At 38.3% G+C, this 26992-nt stretch overlaps 1 protein-coding gene across 3 annotated transcripts in view; it reads right to left on the bottom strand.

Moving 5' to 3' along the window:
* EPB41L4B (erythrocyte membrane protein band 4.1 like 4B) overlaps positions 1-26992 on the bottom strand; it is a 170823-nt gene that overhangs the window by 21958 nt on the left and 121873 nt on the right. For all 3 annotated transcript variants that reach the window (XM_050330019.1, XM_050330029.1, XM_050330040.1), the window contains exons 19-22: positions 24026-24093; positions 12189-12293; positions 9359-9497; positions 8836-8913 (exon numbers count right to left, since the gene is read on the bottom strand). In XM_050330019.1, coding sequence (XP_050185976.1) covers positions 8836-8913; positions 9359-9497; positions 12189-12293; positions 24026-24093 — 390 coding nt within the window. The remainder of the gene's footprint in view (positions 1-8835; positions 8914-9358; positions 9498-12188; positions 12294-24025; positions 24094-26992) is intronic.

The raw sequence follows: 26992 nt of genomic DNA, 5'->3' as shown, positions 1-26992 counted from the left end.
TTTTACTTTAATCAAAGGAGAAGAAAAAATATTTCCCATCAGTTCTGATTATTCAATTGACTGGCAAATAAAAAGAAAGTTTACTTGCTCTTTTTGCTGGCTTTACAAGCTGAGTCACCCAACCAGTCAAAAAACAGTTCGGAAAACAAATGTTTCCATTTTTTGTTGGAGTTTAGAGGCATTCAATTGAAATTCCACAGAACAGCCAAGCAGTTAGCATCACACTTGCTATCGCACTGGAAAAATGTGAATTAGAATTACATATATATCAATTCATTAGTTGTTTGAAAAGTAAACAAACACACAATAGCTACTCACTGGAGTCTAAATGAAATTGTCAATTATCAGTTAGGAAGACATATTAGGAACTTCACAGCTGCTGAGACAAAAGGAATAATGTACTACTCAGGCCAAAGGAAAGGTGATTAATACGCCTTTATCAAAAGTCTTTGAGACATAATAGCTTCATCACTCTACTTGTCTCATTGAGAGCAAACATAAAAAGACATACCTGGTTTCAAACAGACTTTACCCAGAAGAAGAACATTTTTCTATCACACAGATTATTGTAGAGTGGAAAAGGAGACTCAGCCAGAACAAAAAGTTGATGCTCTGCATCTGAAAAGCTCTGTCTATCTATTGTTCACTTCTATTCTTCTTAGGCAGATGTTACACCTGCTTACTGCTGCTCAGGACATGAAATACATTCACTTAAAAAGTAAAGCAATAATCTGAAATAAAAAAAATACTGAGCAAAAGTATGATTGAACATATCAGACCTGATTTACAACAATATGCAGGTTATAAAAGATTTGCTAAAGATTTGCCTTCTCAGCTTGCTGTAGGAGGTAGATGCCAGCGAGATTAAAATATGTTTGCTTTTATTTGATCCCCTTCACTTACTCTGATGTTGATTTCAAGCAAAAGAGAAAGCTACTACTGCCATGGAATGATCACATTTTTTATGTGGAGGAGGCAGAAAGGGATCACAGGTAGTGTGTCCTTCTTCTTCATCTTTTTTTCTTTCTCCTTTTTAAGCTACAATAATGTTCATGACCCTCAAGTTTTCTGACTTTCCTAAACACTGCTTAAGTTGTGGCAACCTGTATCACTGTCAGAGGTACTTAAAAAAGCTTTGGACTAAAAATTGTTAGCGCACTAATTTCACAAAAAGAGAAGCACATAGGCAGTCTTGCACTGCCTGTCTGTGGTGTTTGGCACTTTCAGATGCACTTCATCATCAGGAAGCAGATTCCATAGGATCTTACCCATCAGCTGGCCTCAAGTCACTGTTACTGCAGTTAAGCTCATCCTAGACTTCCTCCCAGAAACTGATCAAAATTTATTTTAAAGTAACTTCAACCACCACAGTACTTCTCTTTGTAGTACAGAAACTTCACTGCTTGCAAATGTACTTTATCACTCCAGCGGTCCTCAGGAGAACCTTATGTGAAAGTTTCATTGATGATTTGACCTAAAGCTAAGAAATTTTGTTTGTGGGGTTAGTGTTCAGCTGGATCAGTGATCTAGCTCCTGCCACAGGAGCTATCCCACGAAAGAAGTTGGGATGGATTGAAACATCCAGCATCCATCTACAGAAAGACCTGTATGTGCCCATAGCATATTGTGACATCACAACCTCAATCCTCCAGCTTCATAGGCAAGTCGGTAAATGGGCACTGAACCCTCATCGTACAGGCACAGCAAACATCCCACAACTATGCAACAGTCTCACAGACAGTAGTTGCAGAGAATTTTTCTGATTCTATCTCCCTGCAGCTGGCAGAAAATTCTCCAGTCTCCTGGTATAAATGAGGTTCTTAAATGAGGTTACACCACGTGGCAGGCCTGCTATGGAGTCCAGCCAAAGTTTTAAGTTCCAGGACCAGCTCTGCTTGCATGATCTGGTAGAAGCCAGATTTATGGATCAGCATTTGCTTAGTTTATAATTTCTACAAACATGAAGCAGGCACACGGAATGTCAGAGGATGGTTAGGACAGCATATTAAAAAGCACAGAAAGTGACAAAAATAATTGGATGCAGCAGAATTTATCACCTTTCCAGGGAAAAGCTTATGCCCTCTTGATCCAAACTATCTTCTGACATTGCACCTTACCTTCATCTCAAGTTTTAGAAAATGTTACACAGTGGACTGTTGATTATTTAAAAGCAGTGAATCAGTTGATACATGCCTGAACCTTTTTTACACTTAATGCCTTCCCCTCTTTTCGGTACCTTTTCTTGCTCGTGTATGCATCATATTCAATTTATCACTGTGTCCACAGGTGCAAAGTCAGCAATGGATTTCACTTTGCCGGTTTTTTTTTAATTTTTCTTTTGAGAATTCACTTTCAATGAGTTAAAGAAATAGAGAAGTGTTGAATCATCTGTCATACATCTACAGAGTGCACTGAGTTGTTCTTCTGCTCAGAATACAGATAATGGGGAAAAACATATTGAGCCAATGAATTTAAATCACTTAAAACAGAGGAAAAATAAAGAGTAAATCTAGATGTTTACAGTTCATCTTTTAGCATTCTCTTATTTTGTTTCCTCACTGACTGCTTCTGTAATGGATGAATGGGAACAAATCCCCAAACAGCTAAGTAGCAGTCAAAGAACTCTCCACTTTTTAGTGAATTTTAAACTAAGATTCAAAAGGCAGTCTCTGAGCCTGACACTCAGTTATCTTTCATGTTAGTAATGATTGCTTTTAAATGTGCTAACTTCCATCTCTAGTTGCTAACATGCTTCATATAACTTAAATGATGTTCAGGTAATCCGCATTTTCTGGAATCAGGTTGTGTGTTCCCAGGAGCCTTGCACTGCATGGACCACTGAGAACTTTCTGCAAATCCCCAGTCAAACTGAGACTTGTGCTCAATTTGACCGGGTGTTACAGTGCACCCCTTCACACTGTGTTCTCATCCAGCTGATGCCCTTTTCTGGCAGCAATAAAAAATGGTCCTTTGCAATATCAGTAAATTTAGAGTACTCCTTGAGTTGACATGGAACTAGATTTATCACCTGTTGCTGTTTTTTTATACTGAAGTTCTTTGTTTTAGCAATTGTTGTTCTTTGCTTTTTCTTAGTGTAATATGGAGTTAGAGGGCATGAACTTGGAATGGGGAATAAGTGTGCATTTGACATGTTGCTTACTGCTTTTGCTTCTTATTTATATGTGTAACAGATAAACTGCTGCTTTGTGCAAATTCTTTTGCTCATAAATGTCCACTGCGTGTAAGTTTGAGCGTGCAAATATTGTTAATTGAGAAGCTGGCTTGGAAAATAGCATTTTTTAACATTCTCCTTTGAATCCAAGGCAAAGTCATCTCATATTCATCTCAAGAAATCTTTTTTTGTTTGTTTGTTTTGAAGAAGTCAAAGTAGAAAGGTTCTAATTCTGAAATACATTACCCAGTCTTCATGAGTTTTTTGAAAAGACCTATTTTTCTTCAGAATGTAGTTCACCACAAGTAAAGCATTTTTAAATTTGTCTCTCACAGAGATGTTTTAAAGACCTTGGGGTCATGAAGAGATACTTGATCTATACTTTCAGCCAGATAGATGGTAGATACATGCTAATGTTCATATCAAATATCAGTCTTGAATTACATTATAGCCACTTTGTTTTAGAATTCAATGCCAAAAGGACTGGCTATATGGGTATTAGAGTTTGATATGCTTGCTTGTCTGCCACTGAAAAACTGCCTTACCCACTAAGTGAAAGATCTTCAAAAGGAAGGCAAGAAATACTGATCTCATTTCCCACTCCATATTTAGTTTATTGCAACCTTGCAAAACTGTCACAAAAATTTAACAACTAAAAATCAAATTAATTCTTTGTTAATACGATAAATGTTAAAGGGCAATGGAATGAAAAGATTCTTTACTCCTTTTGCTGTAATCACTATCCCTTGCTCACTGTAAGAATCTACTGAGAGTTTGCAAGGGTGTTTTATCACCTCAATCAAGATACAAAAGCTTTTCACAATTTGCCCCTCAGATTACCTGATTGCCTTCACTTTATTTCCAAAATGGCAGATGCTAATGCACCAAATTCTGTACTCTTTCAGACTCAGTAAGATCATTTTGAATGAACACGATTGCATACACTAGTAATGCTATTACTGAAATAGAAGTATTTGTTTCCAACTCAACCTAAATAAAAAATATCTTGTTTTACACTGAAGAATATCTATTTTTCATTTTTAAACTATCATATTGGTAATTTATACCTATTAAATGTTGTATATCAAGCTTCTAATAGGCAAACAATTTTCTGCTTTCTGTTTTCCACCAATAGATGGCAGGTGAAGCTCTAGAAAATTATTCACTTGATACAGCATGAAGTAACATCTATATTTTCAAAGTACAAATCCAGCTGTAAATCAGTGCTCTCTGATATCTCCTCAGATGTGATCATGATTTAGTCCTAATCAATCCATCTTGTATTACAAATTTGAGTCCAAGTTTAGAATTAGCTCTGTGTCGTACACAAAACTCTTCATTCCAATTTCTTTTGTTCTACTCCATTAGGTGTAACCGAAGCTTGCACACGCCAGCTTTCTCTCTTGGTTGAGAAGGTATTTGTCAGTACAGTGTAGCAGCTGTTACAACCATTCAGGGTCTTAGGACTGAGCTTTTTGTAATTAAACAGGAAAGCTCTGCATTCATACCCTTGTCAGAAATCATACTGATTGTAAGCTGCAACAGAACAGCTTGAAGCTCAACTTTTGATTTCCAGTTCCATAAAAGCTAGAAACACAAGGAGGGGGTGTGGAAGGAGAGAAAGACTGGTGAAAGAAAGAGCCTACTACACTGACAAAACTTATTCTAATGTACCTCAATAAGGATGCTCTTAATGCGATAATTCTTCATATATAATGCTGCATTTTTAATCCATTTTTTTCTGAAACACAAAATCAGGAAGGATTGAATCTTGTTTACATACCAGCTAAAAGCATATGGTGCTAAAAGTTACAATAGAGTGGTATGAAAAGATAGGGATTTTCTTCAGCCCATGTTATAATGATTTTAAGGACAAGTCTTTAATTGTTGTAGTCAATTAATTGTAGGATTTGCTTGAAAAATGAACAGAAGTGTGCATAAACCACATGGTTGTGGATTGCAGAGCACAAAAGGATACCTTTCCCTCTAGGTAATCTGCATTCATAAATGTACATTATTTCTCCTGCAAAGTGATTTCCTGAAATCAGTCTGCCTCATAATTGCCCCACTCTTACTGGCAGTCTAAGTATTGATGACTAAGTGACAATTAGAGCTCCCCAGGTTCTTGTATATATCACTGCAGCTCCTCTGGGCTGACCGAGTAGATATATTTGACAGCTCTCATCCCTGCATGGCAGTCTGGATGATTTCTATTAATCTAATCAGTTCAGTAATCCTTACATTTTTATAAGTTAATATGGTTTTGTGAGCTCCACTTCTAAGTGTAACTCTCAGCATGTATTAGAGCTGCCACTGTATTTGGAAGCTTCCACTGTTTCGCTGGCAACAGCAGCAAAACATGGATAAAACCCAAGGCCATCAAGAAGCATCAATGGTTAGACACTGAACAACAAAGATCATGCATCTGAGTCAGTGACTATTAATCTCTCTCTACGAGTAATGCTACAGAAAAGAAGGAAGGATATCTGAAACTCCTTCAAATTGGTAGCAAATATCATGACCAAAATAAAGTAAAAAAGCTAATTTTAGGTGACCAATTTGGGTGTCTTAGTCTTTCTCTGCAAGAAACCCCCAGATGGCATAGGAACCTGAACTTCCATCTCTATCACCTCAGGCAAATACCCAAAAGAAGGCAGTAAGAATGACCCCTTTAGATACTGTGCCTGTCACTGAATGTGAAACAAATGGGTGCAATTACCAAACAACTTCACAAGGCCAGGTCACAGCATGCAAAACCAGCACACTACCAGAGGCTTAACAATAACACGATGCTAAGCTGTACATGATCTCGACCCTCAAATGACAGACTGCACATGCTATCACAACAGAATTATTAATTAATCAGGCTGGCATTTCCCCTTAGTTTGCTTTTGTTTGGAGCCTCTCCCCCTGAAAAGTAAACTTTTCATTCAAACCTCAATTGAGAGCAGTCGGTAGCCAGTGAAACTGCAGAGAAAGGTCTGTAAACAATAACTGCTCTGTGGAGAACGAGCTGACCTTTATAGATGTTAAACAAAACAAAAAGGGTTGATTGATGCTGGGCAGTACCTGCTCTTCGAAATAATAAAACCAAGAAAGTCAGTGGAAGGTTATCTTATGAACATACAGCATGATAAATTATGTCAGTGGAAGGTGGGCTGGGGAAGGGAAAGCATGACTGGGTAAAATATTTAGGGTAAAAAACCTGCATCCTCATCTGGAAAAGGAAAAGGAGTGTAATGTTGATTTCTCTTAAATGGAAATGTTATCTAGATCAGGTCAGTTACTAAACTCTCCATGACTAATTTTTTAAAATTCTGATTAATACAATAATATATGGTACGTTTTTTTAGAATAAGAAATCTATTTGTAAAGTCCAAAGGATAACTACAGTTTAGCCACAAACATGTTACTAACATGGAGAAGGACAATCCAACCTAGACAGAATCATGGAATCACTTACATTGGGAAAGGCCCTTCAGATCATCAAGTCCAACCACTAACCCAGCACTGCCAAGTCCCCCCTTAAAATACGTCCCTCAGTGCCACATCTACAAGTCTTCTAAATACCTCCAGGGCTGTCAACTCGATCACTTTCCTGGGCAGCTTGTACCAATGCTTGCTAACCCTTTTGGTGAATAAATTGTTACTAATATGCAATATAAACCTTGCCTGGAGCAATTTGAGGTTGTTTATTCTCATCCTGTCGCTTCTTACTTGGGAAGAGACAAATATCTACCTCGCTACAACCTACTTTCAGGTACTTTTGGTTTCAGTCTGCCTGAGTCTTTTCAACCCAAACCAAGATTGCAGAATGTTGCACTTCTTTCTCTCTATACTTTGCTCTTTTTTTATGTTCCCTTTTCACAGAAATGTAGCCAGGGGAGTGGGGGCCATGGGGAGGTGTTGTGGTGTTCAGCTTAAATACATCTCTTTCTGCCACTTTCTTGAATGGGACATTTTCATCAGTCAGCACTTCAAGGAGTTTCCAGGTAAATCCTTTCATTTCTGAATATGGTCCTCAGTCTGTGATTGTATTTTCAGGTGCAAAAGCAGGTCCTTCCTCTATGGTGGATGTAGGAGAAGTAAGCACTGTGCTCTCACTGTAGTTGCTAGAGCTGGAACAGTTTTCCCACTCCTAGGTGCTAGGGGGCAAAGGGCCCCTTAAATTTCAGTTTGCTGCAATTCAGAGATTCAAGATCTGTAGTATAAAAGTCTTGGGGTACAAGGATCATTCAGCTGACTAACCAGCTGAAGGGCAAAGATAAGAAGTGGGTGAGCCAGAACAGTGTGGGTGCCAATGGCACCTACTTCCGTGGTGGAAGATGAAGAACATCCTTTTTGAACCCACTGATGTTACAGAGGGATCATCAAAAGCCCATAAGGACTTTGTGAAAGAACAATTCCACAGGCTCAAAATTGTGTAAGAGAGAACAGTTCTGCAGGTGTCTCTATTCTAAGGTGGTGTCCATTCCCAAACTGCAGTTTACCATTGACAGTGTCAGCTGCTCCCTAGATCCTGTCCAGTCCCCTGCATCAAACCTGTCTTCCGATCCACAGTAGCAAGTCTCTAGGCAGAATACACCCAGTATCACCTCAACATGGTTCTGAAGCCAGTAAGACACAGATGAATGTTCACATCCCCTTTTGCAAGCAGGCAGAGGCCTAGGAGGACTAAGCTGTCACTATGTCAAACCTGCAGGGGAAGCCACAGCTCTCATCCATCAGTAACCGGACACAAGCAGTTATTTACAGACCAGTACAATACTGTCTCTGAAGCAAAAGGCACAACCCCATTCACGTTTCCAATACTGTAAACTAGGACCTAACCATGTAGTGAAAGCAATGCCCACGATAGAAGTACCTTAATATAAAAATATTTATGCCAAATATGTAATGTTGTCCTTGTCATGCTTTTTATATGCTTTAATTGTGGTTTCTAGAAGACAGCAAAAATAGCTTTGGACAGCACTAGATATTTGCAATACAGGATGACTTGGAGGAAGTTAAGGATCACATCATGATTATTCAACTAATCTTCTGAGAATCTGAGGTGAAAGTGTGAGATCATTGAAGTCAAGAGGTGTTTTTACTTCAGTGGGACCAATATCTCTCCCTGGCTTTTAAGCAAAAACACAAATCTTGTACCTCTAAAAGAAGGAGTTAATAATCAACATGTTATAGACTATTTTGTCTGAAGTGAGACAAGAGCACTCTGCTAATGAAACATGAAAGTGCAGGTACACGTCTTTGGATTGGCTCTTGGGTAAGGTCTAAACAAAACGTGGGAGAAGAAATTACTTTTCAGACAACTTCCAAAAGCATACCTATGATCACATGACAAATCTGCATTAAAAGGACAAAGCAGGTTGTGAAACTAGTGCAGCATGGTGCAAAGATAACCAGGTAAGAGAAAGAAATAAGAAGTTATCCAACAATAAAGAAACAAATTCAGAAAATCAGCCATAACACTTCCTGATGTAGACTGATTTTCAGAGATGCTGAGCTGAGTTTGACAGAGGCTCAGGATCACTGAATATAAAGGAAACTTATTTTATTCCTGTGTACTATCTAACATTCTGCATAGTATCCCATTCATTTTAGCTGCAGACAAATCACTGAAAACTTTTACAGTTTCCTGTTTGCAAACCAAAACTATTTACCATTGGTGTGGCCTCTGTGAAATCCATCAGGAGGTCACCTGGCTCCAAAGCAAAGGTACTTCCAGCATCTGTGGAACTCTAAAGGCAAAAAAGAAACCCAGCATTGGAAAACAAACAAAAAAATCACTTCTGTAATTTTGTTGGTTGTTTTTTTGTTGTTGTTTTATTTTTTTAAATTCCTTAAAGTACAGATTGCCAAATGCATTACAAATTTCACATCATGTTTTTTAGGTACAGCTACTCAGGAAAGATAGATAACAAAATTATGCAATTTTGAAATCAAAGTAATTAATCTTGATCCACTGCCTGCTAATTTTGATGCAAAACTGATTTTAGTTGGGTCTTGGAGCAGGATCTAAATATTTCCTTACACAACAAGATAAACATATTACTACAACTCTGCATTTAAAGCTGCTCCTAAATGTAGAATTACTCCATCTAAGAAAAACCTGTGACCACAGCTTCTTCCTACCTTTCCTGAACGTTCTCCCAGCTGACATAAGGTCACCTCTTTGCATATTACCTTGCCACCAGGCGAAACCTGTGTTTGTCCTTCTGATGTCTGTGGCGTACATGTTTTCTGTGACACAGGAGATGCTGAAGATACAGGTGTTGATGCTGCTGCTGCTGCTGCCAGTGCTGGAGGAAGGTCATCTTCATCACTGCAGTTGATAAAAGCAGACAGATCTTCTCATTAGAAAATGTCACTGGACTCTGACTGTGCTCATGTCAGAAGAGGCACTGGTAACCTCTATGTCTGCTGTAATGCTTTGAAGCAAAGTTCCATTTACTCTTCCATCTGTAATGCAGCTACCTTTTCAAGCAAATTAGATTCTTTTTTAAGCTTTAAAGATTCCTCAGAAATGGATTGGCTAGGTACCTCTCATCTGTAAATGGAAATCTTATGGTTATTATGTGCAAATAGCGTTTCTATGGATTATGTATATACAGATAAATGAACTGATTAGATATTACTCCACTTCAGTGTTTATTCTCTTCTATGGAGGCTGGCAGCATTGATAAGAAAGATCTGGTGAGATTCATCCGTGGGACAGACTGCTTCATTGGCTTCAGACAACATAGCTTTTATGCAGCTAGTCTGTACTACTGTTTTCAAACTGTTTTTAAAGGACTTTGACTGACTCCAAAAAGGATCTCTTCAGAAACATTCTTGTGAGGATTTCTTTTTCCTGTCACATTTATTCCATTTACAGAGAAAACATTTTATTTAAGATGAGGTTGCACGCTTCCCCTGGGCTTCAGGCCATCAAGCTGAACTCTTTCCATGTCACCTACTGTCACTACCAAATGAAAGCCAGTAAAGAATGTTACAGCCTCATTTGCTTTTGCAGAGCCCCATTGACTAAAAATCACTGGGATCAGTCAGCCCTGAGTCAGGATGCTTCCAATTGTTAATTGCAATTGCATTGAGGTAAACAGAGTCATAATTAGGTCTACAGGAGCCTTATTACTCGGGATGATGTGTGAAGAGGAAAGACTGCATCTTGACAGTTTAATGCATGGCAAAAAATAATGAGAAAAATTACTTCTGCTCATAAAACAGCACCAATTTTAACTACCAATTAGGTAGTCACAGTGCACAGGAGCCTGCTATACCAGCTTGACAAACCATTCCAGAACAAAACTGTATTTGATTTAGTGCTACTTGAAGGCAGCATGCCTGGACTTCAAAACTACATGACATACAGGTTACACAACCTTATGGTGGGTTATTTAGCAACGTTTTTTATTATGATATAAAGTTTTGATGATTAATGTTATCTTTTCCAAGCTTCATTTTTTATTTCTTCTGGATAAGGATAGAATTCAGCACCAGGGCTTGCACAGTACACAGGCTTTACAACAGAAAGAAAATACAAAATCTTTTGGACCTGTTGAATAGAAATTTTATTAATGTAAGAAGCTCAGAGCTGGGCTGTTGACCTAGTTAATCTCTCTTTCAGAAACATGTAGCTGACATTTTCTCAGTCCTTGCTCCCCACTCTCAGCAGGAATACACTGGCACACTCCCCATCCTTGCTGGGTAAAGTTGCTCTGGTGTATAAAAGGAAGTGGAAAATTAAGGGTTACGGTCAACTCGTCAGTCACCAAGCTATTAGCACACTACTGTAAAACTGAGAACTGGCCTTCACTGTACTACTTTCACAATGCTCCTTTGCTATTTCTTTGCATTTCCCCTATTTGTACTGCAAACACAAAAAGAAAAAAAATGCCCTGTTCCTCATGTCTAACACCAGACAACTGATCTGCATGGGAGCAAGACATGTTCAAAACTTGTTCCTCAGAAACTCCTCAAATATTCTTTGTGCATTCCTACATCTCAGTCTCCTGGACAAACACCAATTCGGCTAATAGCTCATTACCCCCCTAGTTTCAATTAGATTCATTCTTCTGTTTCTTCTCCTAAATAAATTTTAAGTTTTGGCGATGCAGATTGTTTAAAAGCCAGTGTTCTTAGCAGTGAGACAGAAAATAACTACATGTTAATATTGTTTAGAATCTTTCTGGACAGAAGGAGAACTTTTGCTAATGTTGCTATATATCTACTGGCAGTAGAAAGTTAAATTGCTGGAGGGACTAACAGTTGCCCTTCCATGTAGAAAGCATACGTATTTTGTCTTCATTATGGCATTGGTATTCTTGAATTAATAAGTTTATGCTGACACTATCCCCATTTCCCCCTAATTTCTGGTGGCCTTTTCTGTCTTTTCATAGAAGGACAAATCAACAAACTGATTTCCACTTCTGTTCAGTACCTCGCATCGTCTAGAGACTCTCAAATTGGATGAACTATGTCTAAACAGGAAGTCAAAGTCCTATAGGTACAGATCACTCTTGCCAGGACTAAGAGACTTTGCTTTGCTGGCTGTAGATGTAGCAGGTTCAGCAATTTCTGCAAGTGACAAATCACAGAGAGAGAGGGTGAACTTTCTGAGAGGGAACGGCTGACAGCACAGCTTATTCACTCAACTACTAAGGATTGTTTTCCTTATTTTGCAAAAGGGGTTGTAATGAAGCCGACAGAGCAGCTTGCTCCAGCTCACACCAGGTCTTTGACATTTCATGTAGTAAAGAGGTTTTTAATTCCTAGCCCATAAGCTCAGGAAAAGGTGAATGGCCTGCAATTCAAAGGGTTAGCAACTGCATAGGGAAGGCAAAGCCGGTTTGTATTAAAAGCTTGAAGATTCTCTATGATGAAAGGAATGGTATCAGTATAAGATCATTATCATGTAATTGCACTCATGCCTTTCAGAAGCCATAGCAAGAGCAATAATTAGCATCCCCTTTCATTTTCAGCTGTAGTAGGCAAAACCACAAAGATAGTTACTTACAAACTGTACTGCCTCGTTAACTTCCTCACACGAGGAGCTTTAACCTCCTGCTTTTCTGTAGGGCCAGTTGATGGTGTAGTTTCAGGTCTCACTGGAGCTGGACTTCTAAAAATAGCAAGAAAAAAATATGACATACAGTCTTTATTTAAACTACTTCAGGCGTATCAACAAAGTTCTAACTCATCAACACTTATTTATCTTGCAAAGTGGCAAGAGCCCATTGAAGTTCATCTTTTTGTTCCATTTATAGTTCACAGGTCAATGTGCATGAACAGAAAAGGATGTGTGAACTCACCCTCCTGTGCCAGGCATACCATTTATAAAAGTAGTAACTGATTACAAATACAGAGCCTATGTAAGAGACCATGTGGAAATGTCACTGTTTCCAAAATACCACATTTTAGTAACAGACCAGCAGTTCCGTCATGCCAGAAATATTTTTACAAAACATATGTTTAACAAAAACTATTTTATGAATTGCAAAATCTGTTCTGCTTAAAATAGTTTTTACCTGAAATTAAACGTTACCCTTCCGTATTTGAAAGAGCAGCTCAAGGGAAATGAACTAACCGATTTGATCCAAGAAAAAAGATCAAACCTTTTTCTTTCTTGGTAGGAAAAAAAAGGAAAACTCAGACATGTTTCAGATGCTTATGAACATGAAATACATCTGCAGCGCTCCAGCAAAGGACAGAAACTGCAATGAGGACGTCCACATGAAAGGATCTTCTCTTTAACCATTTATCATAGTGTTAACTATGACTTGAATAAAATATCATAAATACTAAACACAAGATCTTCATGACCTTGGGAGGAAACCATTTCAACCATGAGTTTGATGGATATGAAGACACATGAAACATCTTAAATATTGCTTTTATTTGGAGCAACAGGTTAGGATTAAATACATCATAAGTGTACTACAAATGCTATACTCCTTTGTACACATGAAAAGTTTTAAAGCTCCAAGTCTGAATTAATGCTGAAAAAAAGTTTAACATGAAAAATGTCACTCAATTGTGAATAAAAGTGTTTGAGATACAAACAGTTTGTACTCTCTAATCCAACAAAAAGCTGAAAAAATTATTATTTTCCTTTGAATGTTGCAAATTTTCAAGAGGGGAAAAAATAGGCAAGTAAATATTAGACACACCTACTCCTATTCCAGCCATGGGAATTGCTCAGATAAACTTTACTTATGATTTGTATCTTGTCAGTATTCCACTCACTTATTTTGCAAAACCAACACAATTTTAAATGCAAAAACTTCTTTCCTTTTATTAGAACATTTAGCTATAATTTTTGTTAGAGGCTGGATGCAGTGACTGTCTTTCTCCTGACATTTATTATCAAACAAGCACCATTTACTTGCACATTCTGAGAAGCTGCAGGTTAGCTAGGGTGTAAATTGAGGTTACCCCTGAAAGAAAAGGATCAGTGACAATGCCTCTACCCAAAGAGGCCATTAGCACAAGATGAATTGTTAGACTAGTCCTACCAATTGCAGAGCTGGATTTTTGCCCTCATTAAAACCTTGCTTAGGTTAGCTTTTTCCATATTAGACTAAAAATTCCACGACAGCTCCTGTTTTATCTCCACACTCTTCCTCGGTCTGATTTTGCTCAAAACTGTTGCTACTCTCACATCAGCAACCAAATACAAGAAGTGCCCAGCTTGATCAACCCAGAGCCTGATACGTTTTAAAAATGGCAGGCTTTTAATTTCACACAAACTCTTAAAAAATCTCATTGATGTTCCCAAAAAAGAAGCAGAATAACTTATGTTACGACCTTTTGATTTCTACAGCCAAAATTCTTATATGGAAAGATATGATTCTCGAAGACAAGCCCTGTAATTATTTTGACTATTTAAATAGAGTAATTATGTGCAGATATCACCGTTTCAAGTTTATGTAAACTACAAGTTTACAAGTTTACAAGTTCTATGTAAACTATACAGCTATGTAAACTACTATAGTCCTATATAAACTATAGCTTGAGAAAAACTCAAAGTGTTAAAGGATCAGCAGGACTCAGACTTGAAAAGAAAGAGAAAATATACAGTGTATTACAGTTCCTTTATAAGGCTCTTTTTCAATGTCATTAATTCATAAGAAACCTTTTCCCTGTAACAGTATCCAACCACTACAGCATACAAATGAGGGTACTGAACCAAGGCAGAGTTACTTAATGACCTGGCACCTTACATAAAAATCTGTCACTTCCTGGTGAGAATGACAATAACAATCACAAATGTCAGCATGCAGTGGCAGGTCATCAGAAACTGCCTGTGCACTGAGAGCCACAGCACACTCCTGAGCAGCAGCCAGCATACTCTACTGAACCAGCTTCAGCCTGTTTCACATGCCTGCACAGCAACACAAACATGCCCTAGAGAGAGATTCCCCCCCACCCCTTCACCCTACCAAACCCAAGGAATTTGTAGCAGCGAACAGGGCTGCTGAAACCAAACTGATCATAAAAAACATACACTGTGGAACATTTCAAGTGACCACAGATGTCCACTGATCTAGCTTGAATCTTCCTCAGGGACACGATTCTCATGCTCATGCTGAGGGACTCAGGGAGTCCCACCCCACCTTGGCTCAGGTGTAGTGGGGAGACCAGTTTGCAAGGCTGGGACTACACCACCCCTTTGTGTACCGTGGCTTCTACAGACTGACATACCTTCCTTGTCTCCTGCTTAGGTATCTCTGGGCAGACCTCCGTACTTGCCTGAAACATGGCAAATGGGCCATGGGGGAGCAAATGACTGCCCACCTAATAAACTGAATGGGATTAAATAACTTCCCTTTCCCTGGAGGATCCAGTTCAATATTTTAAAATCACCGAAGTCTGCTGGGGGAGCACAGTTTTTGCATTTGTCTTCAACAGGTTTTCCCCTCTTTCTGTCTGTTTGGGCCTATTTTGTCATCTGGAACAGTCTGTCTCCCTCCATCTTCTCAGACTAATGCCAAGAGGTAGAGGCTAAAAGTCCCATGATTTACAAGAATACAGCCATCTGTATGAAGGTTGACCTGCTTTCAGGTGCTGACTCACGGGGGGAAAAAAAAAAAAAGAAAAAGCCCCATAGGCTGATTTTGGCTTCAGAGCTCCCTTTGAGTGGGAATATGGTGGTGAAAACTTGGGAAGGATGAGCAAGGAAAAAAAGAAAGAAGAAGAAAAATATTTGGTGGATACATTCTCTTGTATATTGAAGACCAAGCCTAACAAGCTAAGGAAACATACACAAACACACACATCTTTCCTAAGTCTGTGTTTTAAGGGTTTCAAAACATTTCTTTTCCAAAGGTCATCTTGGGTTAAAAAACAATAATATGTTCTTTTTCACTTCGATAAGGTAGCTTTTCTCAGAAGACAGGTTAGCTCTCCAAAACATTACTTGGACATTTGAAAGCTATTGCCAGCATCAAACTTCCCAAATAAAGGTTTTTTTCTTCTTTTACCTCCCTCACCCTTTCTCTGTAGATTGCAGATGTGTAACAAAGTCCCTTGCTACAGAGGAGCAGCCTAATCCAAAAGCAGCTTGCAGACTTTCCTAACCCAAATACCACTTGAGCTCTGTTTCTCATAAAGGAAAAAATTCCCTTCCCTCCTTTGTCCTTATAATGAAAATGTATGTGCAGTCTAGAGAAAACTGTTATGCTCCTGTGGTCCAACACAAAGATAATGGTGACACAGAATCTGTTGTTCTCCCCTGGCTCAGGGTAATGTTGGAGGTCAACACCTAGTATCTAAGGTCAAACTCGAGCTACAAATCCTACTTCTCCTCACAGCTACCAGGACAGCCATTATAAATGCTGTGTAAGAGCCTAGGTGCAGTTTAAGGGACAAAGGACAGAGCCAAAGAAATGCACCTCAGTGGGGTATTTCATCAGCTTAACCTCATCTGAAAGGTCTCAGTACTACTTCTTTCTCTGTAGTTCGGAGATTAGGACTACAATTACAAACAGTTCATCAGCATTTGGCTTCAGGTAACAGGTCAAAGAGGTCTTTAATACTCATAATGTAGTGAAAGAACATACCTAGGTATCCTATCTGCAACCTTTAATGCAGACTGGCATGCAAAGGCTATTCAAGAGTTCAGCTTGAAGTTATGACTTTGATGCAGAAATTACTGGGTGAGGTTCCTGTAAAAAGCTAGAGCAGCAGATCCATTAACCTGTCCATGGATTGAGATGAGGGTAATGTTTATTTAGCTATTTGTTGTTTTTTTTTTCAGAAACATTGGTTGAATTTTTTCAGTTGGAGAATGACTTTTTTTTAAAATTTATTTATTTATTAGGATAAAGATTGAATTATAAAGTAGTTTTTTAAAAACAATTAAAATTTGTTAGGAAGAAGTCAACACAGAAAATGTTTTTAATTTTTCTAGAATTTTACAGTACATTTAGAATGAGATATTTAAATGTAATGTTTCAGACTTTGCCTCACAGAGTTAAGTCCATTCTAAGTCAAGGAAACACAGCCTGCTTGCATTCACTGAAGTTCATGCTAGGTAAGACTAAGCACATAATAAATTTTGATCAGCTTCAATTCTGAACTGCCTAAAAGTTATTTTGTGTACAGCTATTTTTCTAGGGAGCTGAAGTCTTTGACTTGAGAAAACAAGCTGTCCATAATCATCCAGGTGACATGCCAGGGAGCATGAAAGCTACCCAGACATTCACTGGAAGTATATGTATAAAAGCAGATACTGAGGTCCTAGTTTCAGATCCAAAATGGGTACAGATTTGGCAAACATCGGTACACTTTGTACCTTGCTTATATGGTCACATCCCAAGAGCACCTGCAGAGAGGCAAAGTTCTCTGAAAGAAATAATTCAGATTCACTCTGCACCAGGTATGTCAGCAGGACATTAGCTCAGATACCAAAGAATGACAATTAAAATGTTAATATAGTTTGTGCAGGTGAGAAGGGAAAGGGAAAAGCACAAGAATGCAGATATTACTTTGAGATGCACTCCTTCCTTGACGATACATGAAAGTCCTATTTTAGAAGTATCACTTTGGTCAGAAAAGGTGTTGGACATATTCACATAATTTGAAAGGCAGCCAAACTCAAAGCCTAGTGCACTTGGGATGCACAAGCCACAGCAGGGTCACCACATTCTGACAATTTGTATGAGCTAAGCTTACTCTGCATTGGGCATTCAGAAAAGTGCCTGACTTTACTTCTCCTGATTCATCTGCACTCTGCAAAACTTGATATAATTTAATGCTTTCCACCCTTCTTTTCTGGTGTGCAGCATATCGAGCTCTATGAGATAACATTTAATTTTACATTACATGTTGAGCAGCTCCTAATGTAATTAGTCTTAATGTAATGGCATAATTTGGTTTTGGATGGGAAGATTTACAAAGAAAATTAGAATAAATGAATGCACAAAGCACCAGCTGGCGCTTATACCTACTCCCACATAAGGAGAATATTGCTATTTGCAATCCTATGAAAGATGAGATAATTTGGATAACAAGGATCAACAAAGGGTGATGCAGCAGTTGGTCTAAACAGAAAAAAATACACAGACAAATCCTGAACCATGTGGGATATAAAGCCTGCCAAAGCTGGTGATAATCCAAAAGCATATTTTAAGGGAAATAAATATTGCAGTGCACAAATGTACCACATGGTGCATGACAGCAAGTGGCAACAGCAACAAGAACAGTAATAACTGACCAGCCAACTTGAGGGCTTGAGCTGAAGAGAGCTCCTGAGTGACAACTGAATTTGTGTTTATACATTTGATCACAGTTTCAAGTAAGAGGCTGCATAATCTCCATCCTTGGAGGTTTTCAAAATTCAGCTAGACAAAGCCATGGCTGACCTGATCTAGTATTGGTGACAGTCCTGCTTTGAGCAGGAGGTTGGACTAAATGACCCCAAGATATCCCTTCCAATGAACAGCTCTATAATTCTACAATAAATAACTAAAATTTCTCAGAAATAATATCAATTACTATTTCAATTTTCCAAAACATGGAAAGAGTATATCTGGTTTAACATCTGGATAGTTTTGTGTGTGTACCAGTAAATACTATTCATAAAATGAAGACTAACATGTAGTGGATGAAGAAGGTATTAGTGTTCACATGTACCAGACATGTTAAGTGTTTACATGTACCAGATGTATCATATCTAATCTTTCCTGAGCTCCAAGTGAACATGAAGAAAAGAGTACCTTATCAGCAAATCCTGTTGCCAGATAACTCCCATCTTACAAATTTTACTTCAGTTCCTTATCAAACTTGCTTAATTTTGGCATTTTTACCAACATTTCCACTGTTTAACTCATGCCAAGACTAAAGTTTGGTTTGGCAAACAGGCTATGCCAAAGGACAGCCAGTATTTTGCCTGGTCCAAAGTAGCAGCAATTCCTAACATCCAGACTATTTTGGTATAATTCTTCACTCTCTGCCATTCCTAAAGCCAGTACAGCAGAGGCATACCCAAGCTTACATTCAGACACGTTTGAAGAAGAGAACAAAATAAGGAAAGTGTAGACCTTTATCTTAAATACAGTCCAGCTCTGTATGTGTGAAGCTGTGTGCACATGCACATACGTTATACGCGCTTGTGCACACTCACACACATATGCACACCGTAGGCTCACCCAGGTGGTCATAGCCAGAAAGAAAACATACTGCAAAGAGTTTTCAGGAGAAGTTCATGTACAGGCAATGGGGAAATTGTATAGATGATGCTTCTGTCTGGGAAAAGTTTTGAAGAAGGAAAGGAATTCTCTTGATGGGGTTCTGTGGTTAGCCATATATTCATTATATTTAATAAATGAAGAAGGCTGGTAATTAGGTGGTAAACTTCTGGAAAGAAAGTTCAAGAGGTTATCTTTCTAGCAACACACCCTTTTACTGAGAAATGGGAGAGGTCTATAAAAAGATTAAAATGAGATTCACATTCACTTGATATCCTGCAGGAGAGAAACCTCTGCATGCAAAATCGGTAGATGGGCCAGGCCCTGGATCAAGAAGAAAGTGTGACCAGCGATGATAAGAAACTGACTGACTACAGTTTTCATTTTTATATTTTGTATAATATTTTATACTTCCTTCAGTATACAAATGTTTCTGGCAGACAGCTGAAACCCTGATCTCTCAAGGCTAAAAGAATCAAATAAAAAAAAATCCTAGTTGGTGGAAGCAGAGGATGAGAGACTTACCAAAACTATACTTAGGAACATTCTCAAACCTGAATTAAATTAAATATCTAATCAGTAAATTCTCCCTGAACACTTCTCTCTTGACACTTCCATCTGGACATTGCATCAGATACCTGGATATAAAGAATTCTCTAACAAACAGGAAAATACCTCCTCATAATCCCTTCTGGCTCATTTGTCATCATGACAGGTTCTTCTCTTACAACACCAAAGAAGAAACTGTTCTGTTAGAAGAAAGGCTTTTCTAGTTCTAGTGTAAGATGAATTCCTTTTGTTGGTCTTTAGAAGGACTGACATGATCACTTGGGCCCTACATCGCAAAAGAAGTACCATTAAAAATCGTTGCAAAATGACTCGCATTAAAAATTCCAAACTAAACCAAAGTTCACATAAACACATTTTTACTACATGCCTTAACAAAGTATGCCTCACTATGCAAAGTGGTAACTGCAAACTAAACATATCTCTTTTTGATTCAACATAAAAAGCAAAATAATGCAAATACATAAATAACACATTTTTTTTTCAGGTATTTCTTCTCTTGTAAACCAATGTTCTGTTCTTCCTTGTCCAAAATACAGCTACATAGCTGGGCTCTACTTCTCTGCACATATTACTTTGTTGTTGAAGAAACTGTGTGCTCTCAGTCTTGTGATAAAGAAATGTCTAACTCTTCTTGGTAGGATTCCTGTGTCTTATCAAGATAACTCGTGGCTCTGCTGATTAACCCACAAAAGAAATTCCCCTCCTGTCAGCTGCTCTCATTTTACTTTGTTCAGCTGAGAGCTCTGTCACGTGCAGCCTGGAAGGATCCAGCTGAGGTAACCGTACAACTTTCCTATAGCCACTGTCCAGATCTGCTGCTTTGTTAAGGGTTATCAGCAAAGCAGCAGGGTCAGCAAGGGGAAGGTACAACTACGTCCCAATTTATAGTGCATTCTATCAGTCTTAATAGAGGATTAAAGAGAATGTAAGATAGGACATTGCAGCACATATTGGGTTACTAAGTCACCAGTTTTTTCCTTGCTATATGTGGGAACCACTGCTTGAAACTGTCTGAGAGTAAAAAAAAAAAAATCCTATCCAGAGGAGGGAAACTTATAGAAACATGAAGCAATGCTTTCCAAAAGCAGGGACGGAGAGAGAACTGTAGTCTGCCGTGATCTCACATCAGTTTAATCTGCTTTGTACAGGTTAGCTATTAACAGGAAGAACAGGAGACAACCTTGCACTTCCAGCCTGTGCACCAAATGACAGAGCAAATTCCACAAGGTTCCCCCCCCCTAAAAACTGACAAAATAGTGCTATTTCAGCTTCAGCTGTGATTTTTTGCCTCCCATATTTAAATTTACTTAGATAAAGAAGTATTCACAGTTTGCCAGCAGACACAGAAAATATGTGGATAAACTGACAGATACATGACAACTTTGCATAAGCACAACATTATCCCCGAGGCTATGCCCAACAAACTGACTGGAGACCTGCTTGTAGCCAAAGTGGCTATACCACACATATATATGAGTAATTACTAGTTGAACCAGAACTAATTCTACAAGGAGTTATACCAATTGTTAGCCAAATTGAGTCTGCCATGGCAGATGCTAAAATAATTGCTCAGGGAGATTACAGGCCATATCCAAGCAGTTAATTCATTAGCAGTAATATTCAGAGTGGTAATGGACGAGTAGATAAAATGGTAGCAAAGAGAGCACCGTTTTTTAATCAAACAAGCACTACTGTTCTCCTCCCTTATCTTCTAGTTCCCTATTTGTATGAACAATTCATGCTTCAGTTAGTGCTCAAAACTGCATATGTTTGCTTACTAGCCAGTCTGAAAAAATTTCCCTGTGTCTTGGCTTTGGAAAAAAACAGCATTTTGCTAGTGTTTTGTATAGTCATCAGTATTTGAATACACAAAGTCATTGTTCCTGCTATAAATCCCTTGCATGAAAAAGGTTGAAGTATTGTTTAAAAGCTGTGACAGATACTGGTTTCAACTGGTTTCAGCACACAACCAATCCTCAAAGATTCACAAAGGTGTTGTCTACAGAAATGCCTGCATGGTTACTTGCAGAAATAAAAATCATATTCCTTGGGGAAGGCTTTCTTTAGAAAGGATGTTTTTACTTGTCTCAACTAAAGAAGAGAAAAACTCCCAGCTGATTGGTCTCTCAGTATGAACCAACCCTTGGTTCTACTCAGCTGCAATTCCAAGTAGAGCAAAGGCTCATTTAGGTCCATCAAATTCCACAAAATAGAGGTTACGAAGGATGTTATCAGCAAATAGGTCACATGCTGGCTGGCTGCAAAGGAGCCTGCAGAAAGGGAAACTGCTTGAAGAAGAAAAAGAATTGGTTGGATATGGATTTATTTTGCATTTTTCTCTGAGTTTTGAATGCAGGTTGTTAAAATTGGTCTATCCCTTAAAATTGGTCTTCCCTGAGCATTGATTACTTGTATATTTGTACCCCCAGGACACAGCAATGAAAGAATACCATTTCATTTGGCACAACTGACTGTAGAGGAAACAATGCTTGACATAAACCCAATAAAAATAAATATTAGACAAATATACACCAGACTGCTGCATAACAAGAACTCCAAAGTGACTTTTACAATATTATAAGCTTGGAGGTGTGCAAATGAAAACAGTAAAATTAGCTTTGCTGCCATCCAAGGTTGCCATCCTTTCCTCATGCTGAATAGTACTTCACCTCACAAAGCAGACAACTCATTTACAGTTCATCATGATGAATCAGGAAAAGCCTATTCCAAAATGTGAAATAGAAAGGCTTTTCTATAGATATATCAGAACCACAGAGTATTCTGAGTTGGAAGGGATGCACGAGGGTCATCAAGTCCAACTCTTAAGTGAATGGCCCATACCAGGATCAAACCCATGACACCAGTTTTATAAGCATCGTGCTCTAACCAACTGAGCTAATTTCAGACATTATGCAGAAGTTCAGCAGAAGTGGTTAAGGAAAAAAGTCTGAAGCCACATTCCCAAGCACACAGGGCTATACAACCAGGTTCTCTTGAACTGTTTCTGGAAGTGACAGCCAACCCAACAAAGGGTGTTGTGGTGGAGACAGTATACAAAAGCCGTTTCTATTAAACAAAAAAATTTCTCAATTTGCCAGGTACATGACGAATTTTCTTAAGAAAGAAAAGAATTTTCTTAAGAAAGTTTTGTAGAGGTCTAAGAAGAGCAACAGCACAGGAAAAAAGTGGAAGATTCTAAATATTAAGCAGACTTTGCAGACTCTTGGACAAACAAAAGAGAGAATCATGGCCTATCAGGCTGGAAATTACAGCTCTGCAAGATAACTCGAGATGAGAGACATGGGGAGCTGGGAATCATGAAAGCCAGTCAGCACCATGGGAGGCAATAGCATCACCTCTTATATCTCCTCCTGCCTCAGCACAACCAACCATCACTGTTCATGTCTAGGTAGCTGCTTTCACTAAGCAAACATAGCAACTCTGCTAGTCCAATCTGATCAGAAAGGAATTTCTGAATGAAATGCTTTTTGGAGACTAGTGTTGATTTATCACTTTATAAGAAAGATACACATTTGAAAAAAAAAAAAAGGTTGACAAATTTTCACACCTTTAAGTGTTTCTTTTTGAGTTCAGGATGATTTAATTTGTCAAATATAACTCAATACCCCCCTAAACTGGAGTTTTCTATAATGTCTAAATTTCTTAAATGTCTACTTTCAGTTGCAAGAGTCACCATCAGAAAGTTATAAAGTAAAATCATGAGATGACTAGTGCCCTAGTACATATGTATATTACATGTACATAAACATATATATATATAAAAAGCATATACACTAGCATAATTAGCATGATTAACAGCCAGTGTGGTTGACATGCTTTAAATCTTTTTAATCTTTAAATGCTTTAAAGCTTTTCCATCATACTCCCAGATTTTGACACAAAGGATGTCCAAAGTGATGGTACTACCATACATATAGAGACAGGCAATTTCCAAATACACCTACTGTAACCTCCTCTCTAATCACCTGCTGAAAGACAGCATACCGTGCCACTCAACTAATGTTTACAATTAATATGCCTCTCCAAAATGGCCATCCCAAAGAAGAAAGACTATTATCCAGTATCAACAGATGAAAAGTAAAATCAAAAGTAGTCACCACTGCCTAAAAATGAGCCATTTTTCCAAAGGTAGTTTACCAAATGTCTCTTCTTCTGCAAAAGACCTTGCACAAATAAAAAACCCACAAACACAAGGATATTCTAGTTTGGACATCTAGTACGTTTCTGATATAAAAGTTATGAAAACGGACTTATTTTTATATAAGCTTTTCTAAGATTATCACTAGACTGATTTCTTATCTTGAGCTTTTCTAATTTTTTCAGGTATATACATTCAGCCTGATCTTTGAAGTTGAACTTTTATTAATTCTTAAACTGCATCTGATATATGTGCATAAAATAAGCACTGTTCTGGCAACCACCTTCTCCTCAGGATGTTGCTTGGTGAATTTTACACAGCAACTTGTTAATGAGCAAATTGAAATGCAGCAACAGTTTGAGATAATGTTTGGAAAATGCCTCACTATATCATGCATTCATTTGATGCTTTCCCTACGGACAAGAAGCAACAGACCTTACATTAGGGTCCTGCAGGCTGGAGGTCTTACTGGGATTTACAAAAGAGGTCTCTTCTTTCACAGCCTGTTAAAAGAAGGAGCCAAAGTTTAGTACAACATCCCCATACACTTAGGACAATACAACAGCTTATTAAAAAAGTAATTCCTGTAAGCACCTCAGAAAACTGCAGTACCCAAAATGCCTATTCTGCCCAGATTTAAAAGGCATAATCTTCTTCAGTTGCTACCCTTGAGATTCACTGTGATGAGCTACAATGTACAATGTGCAGGGCAATACTGTTAAGGAAGAGACTGCAAAGGGATACAGGAGGAGAAAGAACACTGACATTTGTAGTTCCTCCACTAAACATTTGAGAAGAAATAATCTACAAGGGCAAACATACTGTAGTTGAGTTGTTCTTTCAACTGAAGTGGAATAAATATTCATGCAGCCTAATTAAAATAATGATGTCAACTTTTCATTTAGTCTTTTCATTCAGCCACTGAAATACACTATCCCCTACATATATTCACACTGTACGTAGAATTCACAGAAAATTTCACCCACTGCTTATCTCCTGCTAAATTACAGAGTCCTGTATCTCACATACCATTTGTCTATAGAGCTGAAAATACTAGTGTTGCAGAATAATTTACATGGAAACTGCTTTATCACCCAGAAAATGCCCAGTTCGGGTAGGTGTTGATATACTCTTCAACTGAGATGCAGTTCTCCATAAACCGTGTGTAAATGCCAGTGTCAACACAACCCTGCACCCCTGTACAGAGAAAACTGGCTGTGAAAACATAAGAGTATCTCCAAATCAGTCATGGACTTCTCAAATTATGACATTTGCATTCTGGTAGATGGATAGAAGTGAACTAATAGGGTCCTACAACAGAGTGATTTTTCAGTGTTCAGTGTCTGAACCGTAGTAACTTGAGGCCAAAGGTCCAGATAAAATTTAATCAAATGTGTCAGTCTAATCCTCTCAAAAAAGGATGAAACAGATTTATTCAAATCCATCAAATCCAAATCAAAGGAATTTACAGACATGTAAAAATATTGTAAATTTTACATGAGACCTTCCATTCAGTACAAATTGTTATATTCCATTTCAGGGTACTCATTAGAAAAGGAAACAAAATCAAAGCCGAGTTTCTTTTATACCTCTGCAATGAACTACAAAAATAAAAATATCAGTAGGGATACTCAATGCTCAAGGAAATTGCCCAAGTTGTGATAGTTTTAGGTTTGTTTCCCCCTTGTGCTGGAGAGAACAAACTCCTCATTGCCACTTCCCAGATCATTATTTACCAGATCATCAGCCATGGTGGGAGCAGACTGTTCCAGCTTATACACACAATTAACTGTAGGGGCAATTAAACTGGAACCACTGGGAGCCTGACAGAAAAAGAACTCTATCCTGGGCCTACTCCAACCCAAGCAAGTACCTGAGGTGATTGGTTAGAGAGTATTTTGTGATAAGTCTCTTCATAGGAAGTCTCTACCTTGTTGCATCTTGTATATTGATACCAAGCCCACCATCAGCCGAGAGGGAACCCTCTGAACCTCATCAGCAGGATTGTCCCTCTCCTAGGGGGCTAGTTTCCACTGAGGAAGTTAGTTTACAGCTAATTTACTCAGAGGAGATCAGGGCCTGCAGTAGGTACTGGAGAAACCCCACTCCAACATAGTGTTCTTGCATATTTGAGTTTAATCTCCCTCAGCCAGAAGTTCCTCAGTCCTGGACAAATGCTCTAGAAATTAAGGAATCAGCTAAATGTGGGACATAATCACACCGTCACCTCCATTGTAACTCAGCCACCATATGTTTTGCAGCTAAGGTTTTCAGTGCCACATCATAAATAACTTCCGTATCAGGAGTGCAATTTCTACATTTTAATAAATTCATAGCCTTAAGAAATTCAGCTCTCTCTAGAAAACTTTTTTTACTGGTTTTTAAGTAGCTCTGTCTAGCATACTGTTTATTCAAAACCTATTCCTTTCTTGAAAGAAAACGTTTTTTTTAAGGACTTGAGAGAAAGCACTGAAAATTGTTCCTGGCATAGATGAGCAATGGAAGCAATATTGCTTTGTTCTACAGAAATTATAATGCTTTTTATAAAGCTGTTTGGTTTCTGAAAGCTGTAAACATGAATGCAGCTGTCAGAAACTTAATACATAGTCTCTTCTTCCACACTGATGTCTTAACAACATTTTATTGTTAAGTCTGTCAAGCTAGCTGATTATTATGTGTCAAACTGGCAATTTTTTAAAACTACAAATTTTACTTTATTCCAATTTTCCCCAGATCAATTGATACGCACTTTAAGATGCACTTGAAAACAACAATAGAAAAGAGAATTCAGAGATCAAGAATGCAATGCAGGGGTTGTGACCAGTAATGAAATTATTAAAATTCCACCTACTTAAATGCTATAAGCCATAGATCTCATTAGCCTGCTGAGAGGGCTTCACTGTACATTAGTCCCTAATGGCTGGCCCTTGGTTTCTTCTCAGCTCTGGGACTACATTACTGCTCTCTTTTGCCTTCTCTGCATTGGAAGGCTAAGCCTGCGTCTCAAGAAGTCATGTATTCCTAAACAGCATGATCAGCATCATGAGGAATTTCTCTTGGTAGTAATTTGCTTCATTATTACTCATGCTTTAGAGAACAGAAAAGACTTCTGTACCCGCAAGTACTGCAGACCACTGAGCAAGTAATCCCACTGTAAACTGGAAGGATTGAGGGAGCATGGAAGGAAATGGAGAGGCCTGAACAGCCTCAGGTGATGAGGCATAACCTCAGAGTACCACTGGGTGTGCATTGGCAGGTACATATAAATAAGGATGGGCTAATTCTTCTCACCCTATGCCTCTTCTCCCTATCTGTGGATGAACAGACATGGGAAAATGTTATACCTGCAAACACTTCTGCAAAATGCTTCAGACATCAGAAACTGTACCACCCTTGCTTCAC

Source organism: Myiozetetes cayanensis, unplaced genomic scaffold (assembly GCF_022539395.1).
Source record: "Myiozetetes cayanensis isolate MyiCay16 unplaced genomic scaffold, myiCay2020 scf1, whole genome shotgun sequence".
Taxonomy (NCBI): domain Eukaryota; kingdom Metazoa; phylum Chordata; class Aves; order Passeriformes; family Tyrannidae; genus Myiozetetes; species Myiozetetes cayanensis.
This window is presented reverse-complemented; position numbering and strand designations above follow the sequence as displayed.